Source organism: Chinchilla lanigera, unplaced genomic scaffold (genome assembly GCF_000276665.1).
Source record: "Chinchilla lanigera isolate Chin_1 unplaced genomic scaffold, ChiLan1.0 scaffold00168, whole genome shotgun sequence".
Taxonomy (NCBI): domain Eukaryota; kingdom Metazoa; phylum Chordata; class Mammalia; order Rodentia; family Chinchillidae; genus Chinchilla; species Chinchilla lanigera.
The window spans coordinates 279,504-300,977 of record NW_004955569.1 but is presented as its reverse complement, the minus strand read 5'-3'; the positions used below and the strand labels follow the sequence as shown (position 1 = coordinate 300,977).

Genomic DNA, 21,474 nt, shown 5'->3' with positions numbered 1-21,474 from the left:
AATGAACAATCAAACAGAAACAAGATATAAACACTTCAGTTTAATTCTTCATTCAGGATGTTAATGGTTATTTAAATATTGTAAGCTTCTGATTATTACAAAGAAAGCTGCTCATTATCTTGTGTATGTAGACACATGAAAAAATATGGGGTCTGGGATAAAGCATAACGGCATATGGGCCTGCCTGACAAGTGCGAGGTCCTGAGTTCAATTCCCAGTACCAAAAGAAAAAAAACATGGTCTTATTTTCTGCACAAGAAACAATGCAACCATAACAAAAAATGGGTTAAATATTTAAAGCATACACTTTAAAATTGAAGGTTAAAGCATGTAAAATGAATGAAGTTACAAGACAAATGAAAATAAGGAATCTGGCAATACCAGGCTTACATAAATAAACAGGGCCAAGATTTATCTGCCAGAGGCCAAGCTCAGCCTATTCCATGTGATTGGAAGATTAAATTGGAAGGAATTCATGGATGACTAAAGGTCACATGTGCTGAAGGATCTGAGTGTAAGTACAATATATGTACAAATTTAGGGTGAGTGTATGTCTATTATTACAGCTGTAAAAATACCCCACAATGAGCAACTTATATTATATACAGGTTATTCTCATATTTCTGAACCTCAAAAGTTTTGAAAATAGGCAATGACAGATTTGGAGTCTGGCAGGAGGTACCTGTGTGCCCCCAAATCTTGTCTACTTTCTGAACCACAGGTGGCACAAGAGATGCATTCCGTGTCCCTCCATTGCAGGAAGTCAAAAAAGAGATCAGCTTAAGTCTCAAGAGCCCTGATCTCATCAAGAACTCAGATCCCCTTAGCTAAATTTCCAAACAGGACACCATGTGTTAATGAAATCTTCCAGGGGACAGATGAGTTCCAATATAGAAACGCTGAGGGGCCCATGGTCTCACATCATAGCTTTTTGTCCTGTCCTCCATCTTGTTCTGATCTCTGACTAAAGTCATTTTCCTCCTTTGTAAAGGCCCCAAAGTTTTAAATCAGTTCGGAGCTCGTTGAAAAATCTGATGTAAATTCCATCTAAATAAATTATGTGTGAGATTTGGGGTATGACTCTTCCCAGCTTGGATTTATAAAATTAAACAAGTTAAGTGCTTCCAAAATACAGTGGTGGGCCCAGCATAGCGTGGACATTTCCAATCTAAAGAGTTGATAGAAAAGAGTATCAAGTGACAACAAAAACCAAAACCCAACTAGACCACTGTTTATACTTAAAGATACTGATTAATCCTTTTCACTTCACCTCTCTTCGAATTTAATTCACCACTTGACGAGACTATCAACATGTTTTGAGGAATTCAGCTGTTACAAGTGTCTACATGCAAGTGAACATGCATGCAGCACTCTCACTTATACTGATGACTCTGCAGGCCGGGGGTCTTGGGCAAATGAGGCAACATAGGTCTGCACGGCACTGTGCTCAGAGCGCCTCTCTGTGGTGGATTTCACTCCACACTTGTGCTGGCACTGCCTCTGTGGGAAGTCTCTGCAGTTTCTTCCCTTTTGCTCTGGTTCACTGCCTATACCTGAAAATGTCTTGCTCTGAAAGGCAGATGGAGGCATCCATGTACCCTACCTCTTGGAATTTCAGCACCTGTAGAGTGAGCGCCCCATAGACACCAAGTACATAGTGTATGCATTCCACATTGGCAATCATGGAAGCTCACACTGCTCTTGGACACACAGGTGCCACACTGGTCCTCACTGAAGGAGGTGGCACCCAAATGCTTACACTTGCCAGGTAGCCACTTGTGCTGACCTTTGAGTAAACCCTGAGAAATGAGACTTGAGGTCACACATCAGCCATCTCTGGCCCTGTCATGTGCTCAAGTCTCTGAACTCTGGGCCTGTGTGTGAGTGAGAGACTATAAATAAAATCTGGATCGTTTTTCTCTTTTCCTGTTTACCAGCACCTGGTTTCTCTCATTCTACGCTGCTCTCCCGACCACATGCTCCCTTGACCTGACCTCAGCATTTGTGGTAGTAAATCTTATGTTGTGTATAAGTAGGCCAGTCTGTGAAATATCCAAATTGAGTTTTCCTTTCCATTGAGTTGATATTCCACCCTATCCTGTTGCTGTTATTAATCGTTACATCATTAAAAATCAAATGTGTTGTACCGTTTGTATAGACTATTTTATCTAATTTACTGTGTTTACACACCTATGCATGATTTCAGCATCAGTGTATTATTGTAACATTACAACATTTCTGGACCAGGAATATAGCTCAATAGCACAAGTGCTTGCCTGGCAAGTGTAAGGTCCTGCGTTCAATTCCCGGTATCAGAAAAAAAATGAAAAAAAATACATTAGAACATTTTTTAACTTTAAGTTTGGTTTTTGCACTCTTCTCCAGAAATGTATTATAGGTTATAGTTTTTAGTTTCTTTCTTTGATTTAACTATGCCTGAATTTTGCCCATATAGAGTAAGATCAAATATTGACTATACATTTCAATGGATTTTGCACATAAAAGCATTTTTCCTCCGCTGTAGTAATACTTAATCTGAATGTTCATCAGCATAAGAAAACTTATACTTATTTCCAATTTTTCACTGTCTAATTCATGTCATCATAGTCTCTGTATAGTGTGGCTCTATTTTGAGGGCAATAATATGATAAATGTAGATATTATATGTCACCAATGTCACATAGGAGGAGGGTGTACATATTAGTATATGTTTCAATACATATTCATACAACAACAAGGATATTAATGTCATTTCTTTATGGGTGAGGAATATCCCATGTGTGGATATGATTTCTTTGATTAGCCTTTATGAATTTTTGAGTAGTTACTCAGTTTTGGTCACCATAGCAAATTTTTATAGGAATATCATCTTGCATAATTTTGTGCAAATGAGCAATTTTGATACTCATGGTTAATCACCCAGTGATAAAATCACATGAGGTATTCATTATTTTAATTTCAAAAGACACTAACTTATCTGTAGAATAACAGTAAAATCTGAAGGTCTCATTCACCATTTTTGAGGGCTCTAATTTTTCTACATCCTCATCAGTATGTGTATTGAATATAATTTTGATCCTAACCATAAAAAGTGATGTAAAATGTATAAATCTGGTTATTACACTAAGCTTTGAATTTAGGCACAAGAACTTGCTATATGTTCAGCTTAAGAAAATTTTCTAGAAATAGCTAATCCATAAAAGAAGAAATGGATTTTTACCCATTTTGCCTGCATCTGGAGTGTGAGATGCAGAAATGGAAAATATCATCTACAAATGTTTAGCATCCTTTTGACATTTAGAAACTTTTAATGATATTGTATTGGTGTTTGCTGGGTTCATGGCATATCCTCACAAATAACAAACTTTTATCATTTAATTGGTGAAAATATTGATACCTAAATCATTTTTAAAAGTTTGTGAATAATTGTGATGTTTACACTTATAAAATGTTACATAATCCAACTTGCATGAAGAAGATTTAATGAAAGACATGCAGGGCCCATTATTCCTCCACTTAAAGAGAGGGAAACGAGTTGCAGGAGGATGAAGAGGAAGGAGGACCCAGGGTCTCAGCTGCTAAAGTCTCCCCAGGGTCTCATTGCAGGTGTCCCTGTGTTGGAACATAGGAAGGGCTGGGTCCTGACCAACTTGATCATACTGAGTGTTCCTTGGCATGCTTTGAAGGGACTGCACATCCTGGGCTGTAAGGAGCATGGTCTGTTGGTCCTGATCATTCCAGAAGTGAGGTTTGTGGCTGGGCTCACACTGACTGTTCCCACTATGGATGCAACTTCCATCCGGACTGTTACCAGGGTCCCCTGAGTTTCACCACGATCAGGGCCAGATAAACACAGCAGAATACTTTGATACAAGTCATAATTTGAGTCCTGCACAGTTGAGAATGTATTCTCTTACTAAACATAAACTTGTCTGAGACTTCAGAGGTAAGGAAAGCCGTGGAAGTACACTACCAGGGATAAGTATCATATGGAAAAATACCTAATCTTGACAGGAAACTAAATTTCACCTTCTTTTAAATGCACTCTTGGGCCAGGACTATAGCTCAGCAGCACAAGGGCCTGCCTGGCTGGCAAGCAGAAGGTCCTAAGTTCGATTCCTGGTATCAAAAACTGACTAAATAAATAAATAACTCTTGGTATCAAAAACTAACTAACTAAATAAATAACTCTTGGAATGTATACATGGAATGAAACTGTAGATAAATTGTAATGCATTGAAGCAAATGTGTACATTTTTACTATACAAGGGTTCTGGTGCAGAACATACATATAGGGTTTTATTTGATGTATTTTGTATATATATCAAATGTAAAATTTTATACTTTCAATTGATATTTTTAAAAGAAACAAAAAATTTTATTGCATTAAATGTATTTTTCTTTTGCTTGTCATGAAACAAAAGACCAAATGAATCTTTTTGTCCTTTTTTTTTCATTTTAAAAGTATTGGAATAAGTCTAAAGAACTGAACGAACCTTGTTTTCCTTCATGGGCATTTAGTTCAGGGTCTTCTAGGATCAGCTGGTCCCTCGGAATAAAAGCTCATCCATGTCTCTCAGTCACACAGTAGTATGTGATCAAATGAGCTGATGGTTTAAACTTTATGATCTGGGCCAGGTGAGGTGCCGGGCAGGGTAAGCACTGGGATGTGCATTTGGCTTCCCATGATGCGTGTGACTGTGAGGGCCAAGGTCACACTTGTGGGACAGTGGTCCACGTGCGAGAATGTCACCTTCAGGAAGTATGGATGTTTGTGGAGTGGTGTGCAAATGATTTTCTTCTGTTCACAGTGTAACCTTGATTACATTTCTTGTTTCTGAGAGAAAATATTCCACACCCAAAGTTAAAGGAGGAAAGGTTTGTTTTGGTTCACAGTTTGTAGAGGTTTCAATCCATAATCAACAGACTCCAAAGCAGGGTGGCATGGCCAAGGGGCATCACAAAGGAGAAACTGTGCCTGGCAGGCGGAATACAGTAAAGGCAGCAAGCAGCAAGTGACAAGGGACACATAAGCCCTCTTTCTGTCCCTTATATTTTTATTCAGGCTACCCATGCTTAGGAGAGATAGCACTCACACCCAGGGTGGAACACTCTTACTCCTATTCAGAATTATGCCAAACAAATCAGTGCAAAAGTTTAGTAATCACACTCCCTGAGTCCATCATCACACACTCTAGTTTCAGCCATCTCTGAAAATGCTCCACCTATGACTGTATGAAACTTTTAGACACAAACCATAACGAACTGCTTCATAGAGCAGCAGAACCAAAAGAATGACATTACTAAGTGTCGAGGTGTATTTGCTTATTTTAGGAAAATTTCAGAAAGGATTGGGGATTCGTAAATACACAATTAAGTGAGGTATAGCAAGGAAAATGTATAATAGCAGAATCCTGAAAATCTGTTCAGGAAAGAATAATTGAATATTTTGAAACTGGAGGGCATTCCCTTATGCATTCTCCATTATTTACTGATACACAGACTGAAACCAGAAGATGAGAGGAAAGAGCAAAGGGGGAGTAGTGGGAAGGGGAGGGAGAGGGAGAGGGAGAGAGAGCTGGGTGTTCTCAGATCATGTGCAGAGGGCTGTGAAGGAATTAATTTCCTATTCTGAAGCATTTATTTCTGCATGAAACAATTCCTCATAATTGTGATTAAATTAGCATAATCACTTTTAGGTGATGAGGTTATGACATTCAAAAGAAAACTAACTTCACAAAATGTACAAGTTACTTTCAGATAGGTACAAGTTATGTTTACCTTCCAGTGAAATTCCTGTGTAGGAAATGAAAACGTCAATACTTCAGTATATACTTATGCAATTAAATGTAACACGAAGTGTTTAGTTGAATTTGAATACTTCATTGCAGCTCATGCATCGCAGAGTCTGCTCCTGTTCTATGATGTTAATAAAGAGGAAAATTCCAGAGGCCAGCCGGAAGCCCTCACTCCACTGCTTCATCCTCTGCACCTGCTCCTGGGGGCCTGTCTGGTTCTCCAAGGCTACAGAGACCCCTGCTGGTCAAGAGCCCCCTCTACAGGCAGTTTTGTGTCCGCTCACAGTGATATCCCTTCACTGTGTTTTTTAGGCAGGAATATATGGTCGTGTCCTCGGGTCTCGGGCTGTTCATTTGCGGTTATAGTGTGTTCATGGAGTCGCCTCTAGAGACAGTGAAGAGAAACTTCCAGAGTCTCCTTGGTATATGGTATCATCACTGGTACTGATGACTGAGAACCGCTCCAGCCGCTTCTCTGGAGAATCCAGGTTCTCCTCAGAGTGGAAAGCTGCAAAAAGGGACGTCTTGCTCGGGAAACTGTTATACATGTCCAGTGTTTATGCACTGCATGTCCGCTCATGCCCTCGGTATCGTGTGTTCTAAATAATTTACCTTTCAAAATTGTAAACAAGAAAAACCAACTCAGCTCAAACTCCACGATGAACCTTCTGTGTTCAGTCGTAATAACTTAGTGGGAACACCTTGGCCTCCAGGGCGGGGCTCCTCTCCAGAGCTGAAGGGTCAGGGCTGGGCTGAGTTTCATCAACAGAATGAAGTCCTATTTGAATGTCTCCCTGCTACACAGACAGCTCTGGGGATGGAAAACTCAAGAGAGGCTGTTCCCGCATCCAATGTGAGTGTTCTGGGCAGTTTTGGTAACAGAGATCATATTCAAGATCATATGGCATATCATTACATGATAATGGTCTGCTATCTAATTTTTTAAAATCTGACTGTAAAGAGAAAAAACAATAAAAACAATGATACAGAATTTCAAAATAAGATAATAGGAGATTAAGAATGGTTAATATAATGTGTATTGTTATCTTCAAATTGGTTGCTCAGATTACAAGACACAGGCATGAAAAATAGATCAAACAATATAAGCACAAACCATTCCTATCAATGAATTAATAGAAATTAGTAGTATAATTTCTATTATACTACAAATGTGTGTGTGTGTGTGTGTGTATTTCCTTTCTTCTTTTCTCCTTTCCCCATCCCAGTTGTTTGTTCCATTTGAGCAGTTACTTCCCCTTTCACAATATCTATTGTACACTTTGAATTTTATTTATGTTTTCAGTTTCTTCCACTAGGGAGGCAACATGATGTTTGCACATATGAGTTTGATTTATTTCACCTTAAGTATGATCTCAACTTGCAACCATTTACCTATAAAAGCCTCAAGTTTATCCTTCTTTAGAGCTGAGTTGTTCTCCATTGTATAAAAATAGCACATTTTTACATACATTCCTCCTTTGTTGGGCATTTGGGTTGTTTACAAGATTTAGCTACTATAAATTGTGCTGCTATAAACATGAGTGCATATATATCACTGAGGTATAGTGTTTTTAGCCTTCTGGGAAAATAGTCAGGAGGAAAATAGCTGAATCAAATGAGACTTCTAATCCTAGTTTTCTGAGGAATCTCCACACTGATTCCCATGGTGCTTGCATCAGGCTGCACTTCAACCAACAGTAGAGGAGGGTTCCTTTTTCCCAACAGCCCTGACATATTTGTTATTGTTTGATTTCTTAATGATAGCCATTCTGTCTGGAGTGAGATAGAATCTCAGTGTTGTTTTAATTTGCATTTCTCTGATGACCAGTACTGCTATGCTTTTAAACTATATGTATTTGTATTTCTTCGTATGAGATTGTATGTTCAACTCAGATGCCCATTTTTGGATTGAGTCTTTGAACTTAGAGGGCCTGATTTTTTTCAGTCCTTTATGTGTTTTGATAGAAGTCCTTTGTCTCAGGGCTAGTTGGCTAAAGATTTTTCCCACTGTGTAGGTTACCTTTTCATTCTGTTAGTGATTTCTTTTGATATGCAAAAACTTTATAGTAAGATGTGATCCCAGTTGTCAATTCTTTAAAGTACGACCGATGCAATGTGGTTTTCTTCATGAACTCTCCGCCTACCTGTATGTCTTCAAGAATTCTACCTACTTTCTCTTGCAGTTGATTCAGTATTTCTGCTTTAATATTTAGATCTTTGATCCATTTTGACTTAATTTAGTGCCTGGTGATAGATTTAGTTCTAGTTTTAGTCTTTGGCATGTGGAAAGCCAGTTTTTCCAGTACCATTTATTTTGTGAATTTCTTTTCTTTCTTTTTTTTTTTTCCCCCGGTATCAGGAATTGAACTCACGACCTCACGCTTGCCAGGCAAGTGCTGTGCTGCTGAGCTAAATCCCCAGCCCCATCACCTTTTATTGAAGAATCTCTCTTTCTTCCAGTGAACATGTTTGGCCCTTTTCAAAGATAAGGTGGCTGAGTGTGTTTATAGTTGTGTCTGCATCTTTTAATCTGTTCCACTGATTCACAGACCTTTTTTTTGTTAGTACCATGCTAATTTTATCACAGTAGTTTTGCAGTATAGTTTTAACTCAGAGATTTGGATGCCTCCTGCCTTGCCATTGTTGCCAAGGATTGCCTTTGCTATTATAGGTCCTTTCTGTTTTCAAATGAATTTTAGGGTTCTTTTCTCTAGATCTATGACATAAGCTCATTGTACTTTGATCAATATTATCTTAAATCTGTATAAAATTCTTGGAATTATGGACATTTTCACAATTTTGGTTCTTTCTATTCATGAACAAGGGATATCTTTCTATTTTCTTTTTTTGGGGGGGGGGTTTCTCCGGTACCAGGAACCGAACTCATGACCTTGTGCTTGCCAGGCAGGTGCTTTTGCCGCTGAGCTAAATCCCCAGCCCCTCTATTTTCTGATAGCCTCTTTGATCTCCTTTTTCATAGTACTGTACTTTTCAGTGTATAGATCTTTTACTTCCTTTCTTAGATTGATTCCTAAGTATTTCATTTTATTGGATTGTATTGTCAAGGGTATGATTTCCCTAATTTCTCTCTCAATGAGTTTGTTGTTTGTGTACAGGAATGCTACTGATTTTTTTTAAAGAGCAGAATATATTTATTGAGGGAAAGAAAGCTTCTGTCTGAGAGAGGGACAGAATGGGACCTGAGAGGGGTGTCCTGCTACTGATTTTGGAATGTTGGTCTGTTGTGTAATTAACTCTTCAGTTTCTCTCATTTTTCTCTGCATTCACAATTCGTGATTTTTTTGTCCCCTGTTTACTCTAAGTCAGGATCATTTTCTTAGCAAAGAGGATGGATTTGATATATTGAAACCAAATTTAAAAAGATGAAGTTCTATGGTGGATGCAACCTCACTTCCTGCCCACTAATTGCTGACTGCTCTTTCTGTGTCCTGCTCTATGTGCCTTGGATACCACTGATCTCCTACCTCCTTGCCTGAGAGATCAGGAAATGGTGGCACAATGGTGTACAGTGCGGACTCCATATGAGACAGGGAAGGAGGGGATTCTGTGACAGTCAGATGAGCACAATCAGTTCTGACATCACATCCTATATTAAGAAAGCAATTTTACTTTTGCATTACTAATATACCTTGAAATTTTCCATAAATTTGGAAATAATTATGCATAATTTATGATATATTTAAATGTAGAGGAAAGGGTGAGCATTCTGCCAAAGAATGAGTGAGAAAATTCTTCATGTGCCACCTTGAGTATGTCGAAGTCACATCTGAGCCTCTTCTGAGCACCAGAAAAAGTACCTTAGCTGTAGGATTAAAATCAGAAATCATGGGGGCTGGGGATTTAGCTCAGCGGCAAAAGCGCCTACCTGGCAAGCGCAAGGTCGTGAGTTCGGTTCCCGGTACCGGAGAAAAACCAAATAAATAAGTAAATAAATAAACAAATAAAATCAGAAATCTTGCCTTTCATTTTAAGGAAGCAGATTTTAAAAAAACAGCTGAGAGAACAAAAAGGACAAGTAAACTATTTAAAAAGAAATTAGGTGAGCTCTGAGCTGGACTTTGGAATTATCTGTGAGAGGGAGTGTAAAATTTAAGTTTGTAAAGTATTATCCATTCCCGTAAATGGGCTATCTCTCTCATGTCTCTATTCTAAATACCAAAACTGGTGATGAAAAGGGAATATCACTCAGATGTCCTTTTCACTGGAAAAAAGTCCAACATGTTCTCTTTGTGTCCTCAGGTTCCAGTTCTGGTGACCAGAGAAGAGTCATTTGTGCCTTCAAAAATGACATCTGAATGTGTGTGCAAGCGAAAATATATCTTACCATTAAATCAAATTTCCAATTCAGGAAAGTAAAAGATAAGTATTGACTCATGAATACAGAGTCTGCTGGAGATCATGTCTCATGGACCGGAAGTTTCACATCCCGGCAGGAAAACAGACTGGTTCCCACCTCTGCACCTGTCCTTCACTGACATTGGATTCAGTGTGTCCTGTGCGCCACCTGCTGGTCATGAGCATCACAACAGGGAGGTTTATGTCTGGGCACTCAATGATGTCCTCTCACTGTGTCTCTTGCACAGTAATACATGGCCGTGTCCTCGGTTTTCAATTTGGTCATTTGAAGATACACTGTGCTTTTGGAGTCATCTCTGGAGATGGTGAATCTGCCTTTCACAGACGTAGCGTATTCTGTTGTGTGACTATTAGCCTTGTTTCTAATAAAACCAACCCACTCCAGCCCCTTCCCTGGAGCCTGGCGGATCCAGTCCATGTAGTAGTCGCTGAAGGTGAATCCAGAGGCTGCACAAGTGAGTCTCAGGGACCCCTCAGGCTGCACCAAGCCTCTGCCGGACTCCACCAGCTGCACCTCAGCCTGGACACCTGCAAACACAGAGACATCCTGCTCAGGTAACTGTCATTCGTGTCCACCATTCATTCCACTCCTGTCCGTGCACACACTAAGTATCCTTTGTTCTTCATCAATTACCTTTTAAAACAGCAACGAGGAAAACCCAACTCAGTGCAAGCTGTATGATGTGCTGTCTTTGCTCAGTCCTGATCACTGAGAGGAAACACCTGGGCATCAGGACTGGGCTCCTCTCCAGAGCTGCAGGGTCAGGGCTGGGATGGTTTACATAGGCAGAGAGGGGCCTTATTTGCATGTCCTCCTGCTCTATAGAGAGCTCTGTGGACAGGAAGTAGCAAAATTTCAATACCAGAGTAGATGTGGGTTTGCAGGTCAAGTCTGTGGAAAATAGTAACATTATGTAAAAGAAGAATTTTATGCGACTATATTATGATTCACTTATAAATTCACAATCTTAATTTACTTTTACACATTCAAGCAATATATGATACAAATGTCAGTGTTTGCTCAATTATACACATGTATTATTCCTCAGAAGCACAAATGAGTGATTCAGTGTGATCAAGGGTTCATATGTGGTGTAAATCCAGTGGATCCAAGTCCTCCCTCCCCATCTCCTGGACAGAGTCAGACAGGCATAGTAAGATTCACAGAGCTTGTTTTCAGTATTCAAAATGTACTCCTATTTTTCTAACTCGTGTTACCTGTGCTTCAGGGATGGACCCCCTGTGCACATGAGGGTCACATTGCATTGAAGAAGGTTGTAGATTGGCTGTGAGGCAGTCTTGATTCTGCTCACATAAAGGAGGTTTGCACAGAGCTATCTAACAGAAACGCTACTATAATTTGTGTCCAATGTACATAAGTATCATAAGAAAAATATGATATAATGTCTTTGAATAATCTCTATATCTATTTGCCATCTATTTATCTATCAATCTATGCATCTATTATTTATCAATCTACTAATCTAAATCAATTTTTCTTAATTATCAAATACTCACTCTATAATACCAGAACTATCTAGTGTACGCTGTGCCCATTCAAACACAATTTTTACTTCTCCAGTAGCTTCTTTTGGATTATCAAGTTGGATCTTATGTAAAAGTTATTATAATTCAGAACAATATCCCTAGTCAGTGTGACTTCCTCTAATGGTTCCCTTCGTTGACACTTCTTTGGTGTATTATATATTCAAGGGCTGTAATGTAGTTGGACATTTTATGTAGAACGATGACATTGTCTTGGGTACTAGGTACCTATTTCATTGAGGTTGCAATTATTTCTTTTCCTGCTGACTTGTCACCTGTTCCTGCTTCTGCCTCTCATCTGTGGACATCAGTGTGTCTACAGGAAGACCAGGCTCTTCCTTGAGGGGTAAATCTGTAGGACTCAAACATCCCACAGTGGTACAGAGAGGGACACTCATATGAGTTACGGAAGACAGGCTGGGCCTGAACCTGGTGTTCAGCCACATAATAATTGTTCTAGTTCATCAATGTTGGGGTCTATATGTTATAAGATATGAAGTCCAGAACATGAAAACTTTTTGCTGTTTTGAAAGACAGAATGTTCATCATTAATGGCAAAAAGCAGCACAATAGTATGTATTTTTGGAAGAAACAGGTGCAGTATAGATAGAAACATCTACTTCACTTCACAGTCCTGGGAATCCTCACAGCATTGCTGAGTCCTCCTATCAGTGAATCCCAAGACTGTGACAGAGACAACATAAGTAAGGGACGGAGGAGAACAGAACGCAGGGCCTTCGCACCCCATTGAGAGATTCTCCGATGAAACTGACTTCCACAGAGATACATTTGCAAAGCAATAGAGATTGGGGATTTCTATAGATATCTGTAAAATCTTTGGCAGAAAGCCAAGGCTTTTTCATTTCGTCAACATTAAAATATTCTCACACACACCCAGAAAACATAAATCTGCTGTAAGCACTGTCATCTCAAAATAACACATTTGCACTCTTTTTCTTTTGTCTTTTTGAGACAAGATCTCACTATGCAATTCAGGCTGAACTTGAGCTCACTTTGTAGCCCAGGCTGGCCACAAACTTGCAAGGATCCTCCTGCCTTAGCCTCCCGAGTGCTGGAATTACAGGAATACACCACCACGCCCAGCACATTTGCACTCTTGTACAAAGAATATCTGTTCTTGTTTCTCTCCTGCATTGAAGTGGAAAAATGGAGAAAATCTACACATATGCCATGAGTTAGTTCCTAGGACAGCAGATAGACATGGAAAGAGTGAGCGGGTCCTGGGTCTCTATCTCACTGTCTTGTCATAGAGCCCCTTCTGCACCTGGCCAGGCCCACTTACATTTCTCCACCATCCTGTGCTGCAGCTATAGGAGCCCTCACCTGAGGCTCAGTAGCTGTGGACAACTGACGTTGTTATGTTCAACCTCTGAGACTTGGAATTAAATAAACATTTCTCTTTCTTAATTTATCCAGCCTCTCATATTTTGTTGGAACAACATACATTTTACTAAGGTACACAAACATAAACATATTAATCTCAGAACAAGGAAGAAATGTTCCTAACACATTGAGTCCTCTGTCTATATCTCAGTTATGTTTGTATTTTCAAGTATTTTCCATTAGTAACTTTTTCTGGATTGCTTTTGGTTTGAAGCAGGTCATCAGCTAGTCACTGTGTTTTACCTGTGTGTGAGGACACAAAACTCCAGTGATAAAACTTTATTCTGGGCCATTAGTTGTCTTTAATCAGTTTGAGTACTTGCAATTCTATACGGAAATTAATCTCCTGGCTATGGCAATACCTTATCTTCCTGACAATTCTATCCTTGCTTCCTTTGTGGAATGTCAGTTGAATTTCCTTAGTACTCAGATTCAATCATTCCAGCTGACACTGGATTACTTTTCTTTTTCTTTTGACTCAAAGGCATGAGGATGCAAAATTGGTCTGGTGTCTAATGAAATTCTGAATTCCAGAGGAATTCATTTTTTTTTTCTTTTTGAAGTATCCCTCCTTTTAGAACTAAAATGTCTAAAGCATTTGACCATAAAATATTTGAAGCAAGAAAAAAAGATTTTAGTGTTACACTAGGCATAATGCTAAGTGAAATGCTGAAAATTTTTACCTCTTGATTCCTGTACATCCTGGTTATTAGAGAAAGATGCGATCTTCATAGTCTGGGTGTCAGTGAGGGGCACAGGTCTGAGCTCCCGGGACACAGACATAGCTTGCAGGACTTGATGCTGGTCAGTCACCGTGTCAGTAGCGCTCCCATTGTTTGTGGTAGCGCAGAGTTGGCGTCGGAGGAGTCTCTTTCAGACACTGTGCTGAGTGTGTCTCAATGCAGGTTTGCCCGATGCTTTCCCATGTTTAGACGGGGATTGGTGGGAGAACAGTACAGGAATGAGCATCTTCCTCATCACATTAGTCAAAGGCACAGGCGAAAACATCTCTTGCTCTGCTGTTTCTGAACTTGATTACCTGGTGAGGCCCTGTGCACCAGGCTTCTCCCCTGTCATGCTTTTCTGGTTCCTCCCTTATTATGGACACTTGCTAGACATACAAAGGCAGATGCTGCACAATCCTACTTATACACAGAGCACAAAACGATGATGTTCAGTGAAGGAGAGAGTAAAGTAGTAATTGTTATTGATTTGTTGGGAGTGGAAAGGAAGGGTATCGATCACAGGGGCAAAATTTCAGTTCTACAAGGAAGGTAAATTCTGGAGATCTATTGTGAAACTCATGTATATAAGTAACAATCTTCCTTAAAATATATAAATTTTAGAGGACTGCATCTTAAAATTTATGTCACAATAGAAAAGCCGCATATAGCAGGGTTTTCTGGGGGCAATATATGCACGATTGGCTTTGAAAGTCATAATGATTTGATAACTGTGTATGTTTGCTTCTATCCAATGCATCAAATTGCATAAATTAAATATCTACTATTTTAAGTTAATCTTATGTCATTAAAGCAGGTAAGATATGTGCTTAGTATATACATCAATGATAAGTAGATGATTGGTGGAGAAATCTTTAACATGTGGATTATAGGGAGATACATAATTGATTACAGATAATAGATGTATACATGACAGAGAAATAAATGGATCAAAACTGGAAAAAAGATGTAAGCAGTTACATCCTGTATAATTCTTAACTTACTCATATTTACATTTTTTTTTTTTTTTTTTTGGTTTAGTTTTTCTCCGGTACCGGGAACCAAACTCACCACCTTGCGCTTGCCAGGCAGGCGCTTTGCTACTGAGCTAAATCCCCAGCCCCCATATTTACATTGATGATAGATGAATAAGTAAATAGTTGGTAGTTAAATAAATAGAAGTATGATAAAACATAGATGGATGATAGATAGATAGATAGATAGATAGATAGATAGATAGATAGATAACTAGAAAAAGGTCATTGGCCAGAGTTAACATACCATATTGAATTCTGTTCATAATTTTGCAACTATAAATGAAGTGAAGCTTATGTATGTGGCCATCTAGAGAAGCTGCCACAATGACTTGCCACTTATAGAATCACTCCAACAACAGCTTACCACTTCCCCAAGTCCATACGATCTCAAAGCTCTGAATTTTTTATATGAGGTAAGAGTCACAGTCAGGGCCTGGCTTTGCCTTGTCCTTAGGGACTCAGGATGGACACAGACATGGCTGACCTCCCACTTCCAATATGTACAGGCCTTGGCTAGCTCTCTGGTCTCAGGTCTTTAGGCTGTAGCTGTTCTTCCATTGATCCATGCTCAGGCCACTCACTCTCCCCAAGTCAAATGACAAATGTGCAAGATGTAGAGGACAGGGCCCCTCAGCAGTTGGAAAATCAGATTTGCTGTGGTTTCCAAATTTTATTGAGAGTAAAGTACATAGAGTAAATTGATTTTGCAATATGAATAGGCACTAGGTGTAAGGCTTTATAATACAGTATTTGAGATTCAGCATTAGTTAGAATTGAGTCCACAAAAATTATATTTGGTAAGTGCTCTGTGATTGTAAAGTGTGTGACAGCATTGCTGGTCTGTACCAACTACATACCAGGAGAAACTCTAGCACAGAAGAATTAACACAAACTACCAATGCCTTGGCACTGCCAATGTCCTCAGAGGTGGAGAACTAAATAGCTCCACTAACATGTGGACATCTACATCAACATATCAACGTTGCTGTTTACTCAGAGTAAAAGGGTTTACATGAATCAGAATTGAGAGGAGCTCTGCAAAATGAGATGCCCTGGAGACATAACTGAAGGTGGAGGGCAGACTTGCATTCAGTGAGGTAATAATTTTCACGATTAAATGTCTTGCACCTAAAAACAAACGACACTGTGCAGTCACTTAGTTCGTAATCAATAGTTTCATTGAAAATGTGCCAAGCATTATGATATAGATGTAGAAAAAAGGAAGATAGACTCCATGTAAACATAATACTCTGTGATTAGAGACATAGAAGATCATTAGAATCACTGTGGCTGGGGCCACTGATGGAGATGCTAATCAACTGGAGGAAAACCTCCCAACTTTTTCTCCACATTTGCTGGGAAGTTGACTCTTTACACCCGTGTGTACTGAGCGCCCCCTGCTGGTCCTGAGTACCACTGCAGGGAGGTTTGAGTCTGGGCTCCCACTTGCATCAAATTACTGTGTCTCCTGCACAGTAATATGTGGCCGTGTCGGCCGTGGTGACCGAGTTCAGCTGCAGCCAGAACTGGTTCTCGGCTGTGTGTCTGGAGATGGAGATGCGGCTCTGCAGGGATGGGTTGTAGCTAGTGCCACCACTGTACCTTATGTACCCCATCCACTCCAGGCTCTTTCCTGGTGGCTGACGGATCCAGCTCCAGTAGTAGTAACTGGTGGTGATGGAGACACCGGAGACCGTGCAGGTGAGGGTCAGGGGCTCTGAGGGCTTGACCAGGCTGGGTCCGGACTCCTCCAGCTGCTGCGCGGACAGGACACCTGGGAACAAGGAAACACTTTCCATCAGCCGTCTGCTTTCAGAATCTTCCCGTGGACCCATGTCTGACAATAAGGACACTCACCATGGGGCCCTGCCACCAGGCACAGGAGAAGACCCAGCAGTCTCATATTCTAGACCGCACCTTTGCCTTCTCCAGAGATCTTAGCCGTGTCTGAGGAAGGAGCGGTGAGCCCCAGGAGCCCAAGAGGGGATTTTTATCTAGATTTGGACAGTAAATTTGCACGTGGTTGGTCCCTGTCCTTTGTGATGAGTGAGGCAGAGCCCAGGGTCTCTCTGATCCTCATGCTTGTGAGAGGAATCTCTTTTCCTGAATCAAATGGTGTTCAAGATTGTGATCAGTGGGAAGTTGATTTCAGAGGAATTAAGGAAGCAGGGCAGTGACGACCCCACCTTCCTGATCCCAGATCAGCTTCCTCAGTTCCCTTCTCCCTCTTTGTGCCACAGCCCACTCCTCCCTCACACATGGGCTCTGCTGCTGCTGTTTCAGGACTGATATGAGCACAGCTCCCTCTTCTTCTCCCTGGTCTCCAGCCTTTGGTTCTCTCCATGCTGCTTGAGAGCGTGCTTCATCAGTACTGTTGTTGTCAGGAGACATCCATGTGCCTCCTCCCCTAAGGCATCCTGTGATCCAAGTCCCACCCGACCAGATCCAGCAGAGAGTGGAAATAAGGGTGTGTATTCTTTGCTTACCTCACAGACCTGTGTCTCATCACTGAGGAAGAGAAGGAGGCCCTCTGTGTTAGGTGTCCCATCCCCACATGACCTGGTGGAGCCACTGGAAGGTCATTTCCCACCTAGATTCAGCTTTCCCTCTGGTTTTCTGGAGGTTATTGTTAAATGCCAAATGCTTACCACCTCTGACTCTCAAATTCCTTACTGAAAAACCCAGAGGGGCTGCTACCTCCTGCTCACTTGGTCCAGTCTGTGTAATATTGTCTATATATTGGGTCAGTTTGACACCTTGTGAAAGAGAAAAATGATCAAGATGCCTGAAAACTAAGGTGTTACTGTGGACTGGGAGTTGATATAAATGATGTAGGACAGTAGAATTTTATCCTTTTCCACTGAAAGAAAATTGTTTCTGATGAAACTTATGTACAGGTATGGAGGAAGAACACATATGCCACATCAATAGCTGCATATCTATTACCAGGAGAAGTGTTAATCTTCTCAAGAAAGGACACCACATCTGGTATAGCAGCTTTAATTAGAGTCACAACTTGATTCAATTTATGGAATATACCCTCATTCTCCTAGATCCATCCATCTTCTGCACAGGCTAAATCAAACAATTAAATGCAGATGTAATGGAATCACTATCTCTGCTTCTTTCAAGTCACTGATAGTGGCAATAATCTCTGCAATCTCTCTAGGAGAGCAATATTGCTGTGTATTTACTATTTTCCCCCACAAAGGCAACACTAATGGCTTCCATTTGGGCATTCCAGTTATATGAGCTCTTATACTACAATTATGGGATCAATATAAGTGTTTGCCAAGTACTAAGTATATCTATGCCAACTGCACATTCTGGAAGAGCAGAAATAATTACAGGATGAATTTGAGGATGTACTGGACTAATTCTGACTTGAAACTTTTGGCTAAAATTCCACTGATATCTTGAACTGCATAGTCCCTTACTCTTACTGGAGGGACACAGTGGTTTCTTTGACCTTCTGGAGTAAGCGTTAGTTCCTAACCAGTGTCAAGTAGTCTCTGAAATGTCTGATCTTTTTCCTTCCCTCAGTGTACAGTTATTCTGGTAAAAGCCTTTGATATTTTTATGGAAGAATGAGAGAAAGATTGGGTTTTTAGCCTCTTTATGGTTCTTGCTCTGTTCTTTTTATCTCTGCATTGTGTCTTTCCCTCCAGTCTTCTGCATGCTTCCCAAAGTTAGTGTGATGCCCCTTTGTCCTCCAGCCTTACTTCTACTCTCTTCCTCTTCCTTCACTGTATCCTCAGCTTTGTTTTCATATATTTGGAAAGTAATCAGCATAAATACTCGTGAATGCTGACTCATATAATAGGTGTAGAAATTTCAAATAAATATCATGCTAAACATGACCAGTGTTATAGGTGCATGCTCTTTGTATAAAGGTTGAAATAGGAAAGTTAATGTGAAGCAACATGAGGGTGGTCATGAGCTGCCTGGTGATAGGATGCAGGAGGCATACAGGGGGATGGAGGACTGCAGAGGGGCCTCAAGACACACTACAGGGTGACATGTGTGTTCCGTGCTTTGGATGTGTTTGTGCAGGTACATGTGTGTTATTACTTCTCAGGAACACAATTTATATGGGGGCAGTTAAGCCTCAATGTAGAAAGAGAGTGAGAGCATTAATGACAGGTGAAAATGAGAGATTCACTACCAGGCATCCACATGAACGCAGGTTCTGCATTCTCTCAGCAAACAGCAGAATGTAGCAGAGCCACACATGTTCCCCCTACAGGAAGAGAGGAATAGAAACATGACCAGGTGCGTCTTCTCTGTCCAGGAGCTGCAACAGGAAGCAGTATGTTCAAAACTTAGGAGAGTATAGGCCCAGACAGTGGAGAGAATATTTATAGCACATCACCTCTCCCATAGGAAAGGAAACTGCTTCTTACTGTTGCATAATTTGACATGTTTCCAAAGCTGACAAATAGAATACAAAAAATGCATATTATGTGCACAAAAAAATAAAAGTAGACAAAGAGGTAAATACAAAGAAATCATCTCATAATGAGTTTTCAAAAAATCATTGTTACCAAACTTCCTCAGGTACATAGTGTACAGCAGAAGATCATTTGCACGCACATACAGGGTTCCTCATGGCAGAGCTGAGCTGAGATTCTCACCCATACACCTATTCTCTCATGGTGGTCAGGGTCCTCACACTCACTCTCATGCTGGGAAGCCAAGTGCACCTCCACCTCCTCAATCTGCTCTGCCTTCACCTGGACCAGCATCATCACTGATGGATGAGTCCTGAGTTTAACGACTGCAAGTTCATGTTCCTGATGTGATGTCTCAGGTGTATTCATTGTTTCCTACCCAGCACATGCATGTCCTTGAGAATATGCCCTTGCTTGAGATGTCGCCTGATCCTCTCTGTTGCACCTTCTAAATGACAGCCACCTGCAGATCCCTGAATACTGTGAAATATTTTCTGTATTTTCTTCCATTTCCTTTTTCTCTGTTATTTCATGTCCATTCATGATAGTTTAAACATCATTTTTAAATAGTGATCTTAGAACCGTGACTCAAATAAGAGCTCAAATTTGGCCACTGACAGTGTTTCTGGGTTTTGTTTGAACCTCTAAAGCCACTGAAAATCAACACTTACATATGAAAATCTAGAAAAATGTGGAAAAAATTAACATCATGATGTCTTCACAGGCCCATGAAAGAAATAAAATTGCAGATGGAGTGATGGCAAAGAAATCTGGAGAGACAGGAAGACCCAGAATCACAAGTGAGCCCTGCCTCCCAGCACAGAGGGAGCCATGGGAGCACAGTGGACAGATCACTGAAGGGAAGATGCTGGGTGATTGGAGGACAGGAGAGGACCAGGATGAGGTCATGTCAAGCTCCTGGGGTCCACACAGCCCACATGATACCTCCAGAAGCCCCAGAATTTCAAGGGGAAGATTCAAAAAGATCACACAAGCCTCTGCCAGGGGAAAGGGAAGACTGATCACTAAGAAATGCACACAGACCCTGCTGTAGAAGGAACACAATCAAGGGAGGTCTTTTCCAAAAAATATTACTACTTGGAAGAAAGGTCTTCTCCTAAATACAGGACCACCATCCATCTTTCATGGATGGCATAATGAAGTCAAAATAGTCCATAGGAGAAAGAATTGAAAGGAAATTCACAGCCTCCATGAAAGGAGGAGATGTCAGGAGAAAATAAGCCAGACACCTAGACTATCCTTGTGATGGTTGCAGGGACAGAAAACCATAGAGAACACAGGATCTTACAGTGTCACGCACACCTGTGTGAAGGGAGTGGATTAAAATGAAGGAGCTGCAGGACCAGGTCCATCTGAGAGGAGGACACAGTGGAGCCACCGTCAGCAGAAGAGACAGAGGGGAGGACAGGACAGCCCTGGGAAGCCTCTGCCTCCATCTCCTGCCGGCCCCCACTCAGGGTGCCCAGGGCCTTGGTCTCATTTTGTTTTCTCCACTTGGAAATTTATCTTCTTTCTTTTGGATGGAATTGGGCCCAAAAAGTCATGTAGGACAATCTTAGAGAAAAACCCTTGATATTCCTTCAGAACATCTACAAACTGCTTCATAGTAATAGCTAAATTCATGCAACTGTATTGCTAATACTCATGTAATATTTTTCTTCTAGATTAGCAATTAACACATTTTGGTTACAAATTTCCAATAATCTATATTTAATGTTTCCTAAACTTTACCTACATCGTCACTAAAAGTATCTAGGTGTGATGGAGTTCATCTACATTCATGTTCGAAACTGTGCCTCAAAGAAACATAATGAATGAAACAGGAGGAGTGGAGCTCCTGGGGATTCATCTCCCCACACACACCTGACCTGGGTCTTTATCAGCAACACTGCTGCTTTTCTGTGTTACTGTGCCTTCTTCGCATTCCTGACATAACTGTTATGAAGAGCCTTATTGCTTCTCAGATGTGTTTCACAAACGTCACCTTCCACCCTTAGTTTATACTCTAACTCATCATGAGGGGAACAGTCCCTCAGCTGAAGCATCCCCACTCCCCAAGCATGAAATCCACTTCCATCCCTTGTCATCAACTTGCTCATCACTGATGTCCTCCAGGTAT

The 21,474-nt window shown here is 40.6% G+C and overlaps 2 gene segments (V, D, J or C); both read right to left on the bottom strand.

Annotated features, from left to right (window-relative positions):
- Positions 1 to 10,368: 10,368 nt before the first annotated feature.
- Positions 10,369 to 10,934, bottom strand: LOC102011062. The segment is given in 2 exon segments: positions 10,369 to 10,703; positions 10,810 to 10,934. Coding segments are annotated over 2 exon segments (432 nt in total).
- A 5,400-nt stretch (positions 10,935 to 16,334) lies between these two features.
- On the bottom strand, positions 16,335 to 16,839 carry LOC102027357. The segment is given in 2 exon segments: positions 16,335 to 16,657; positions 16,741 to 16,839. Coding segments are annotated over 2 exon segments (369 nt in total).
- Positions 16,840 to 21,474: the final 4,635 nt, after the last annotated feature.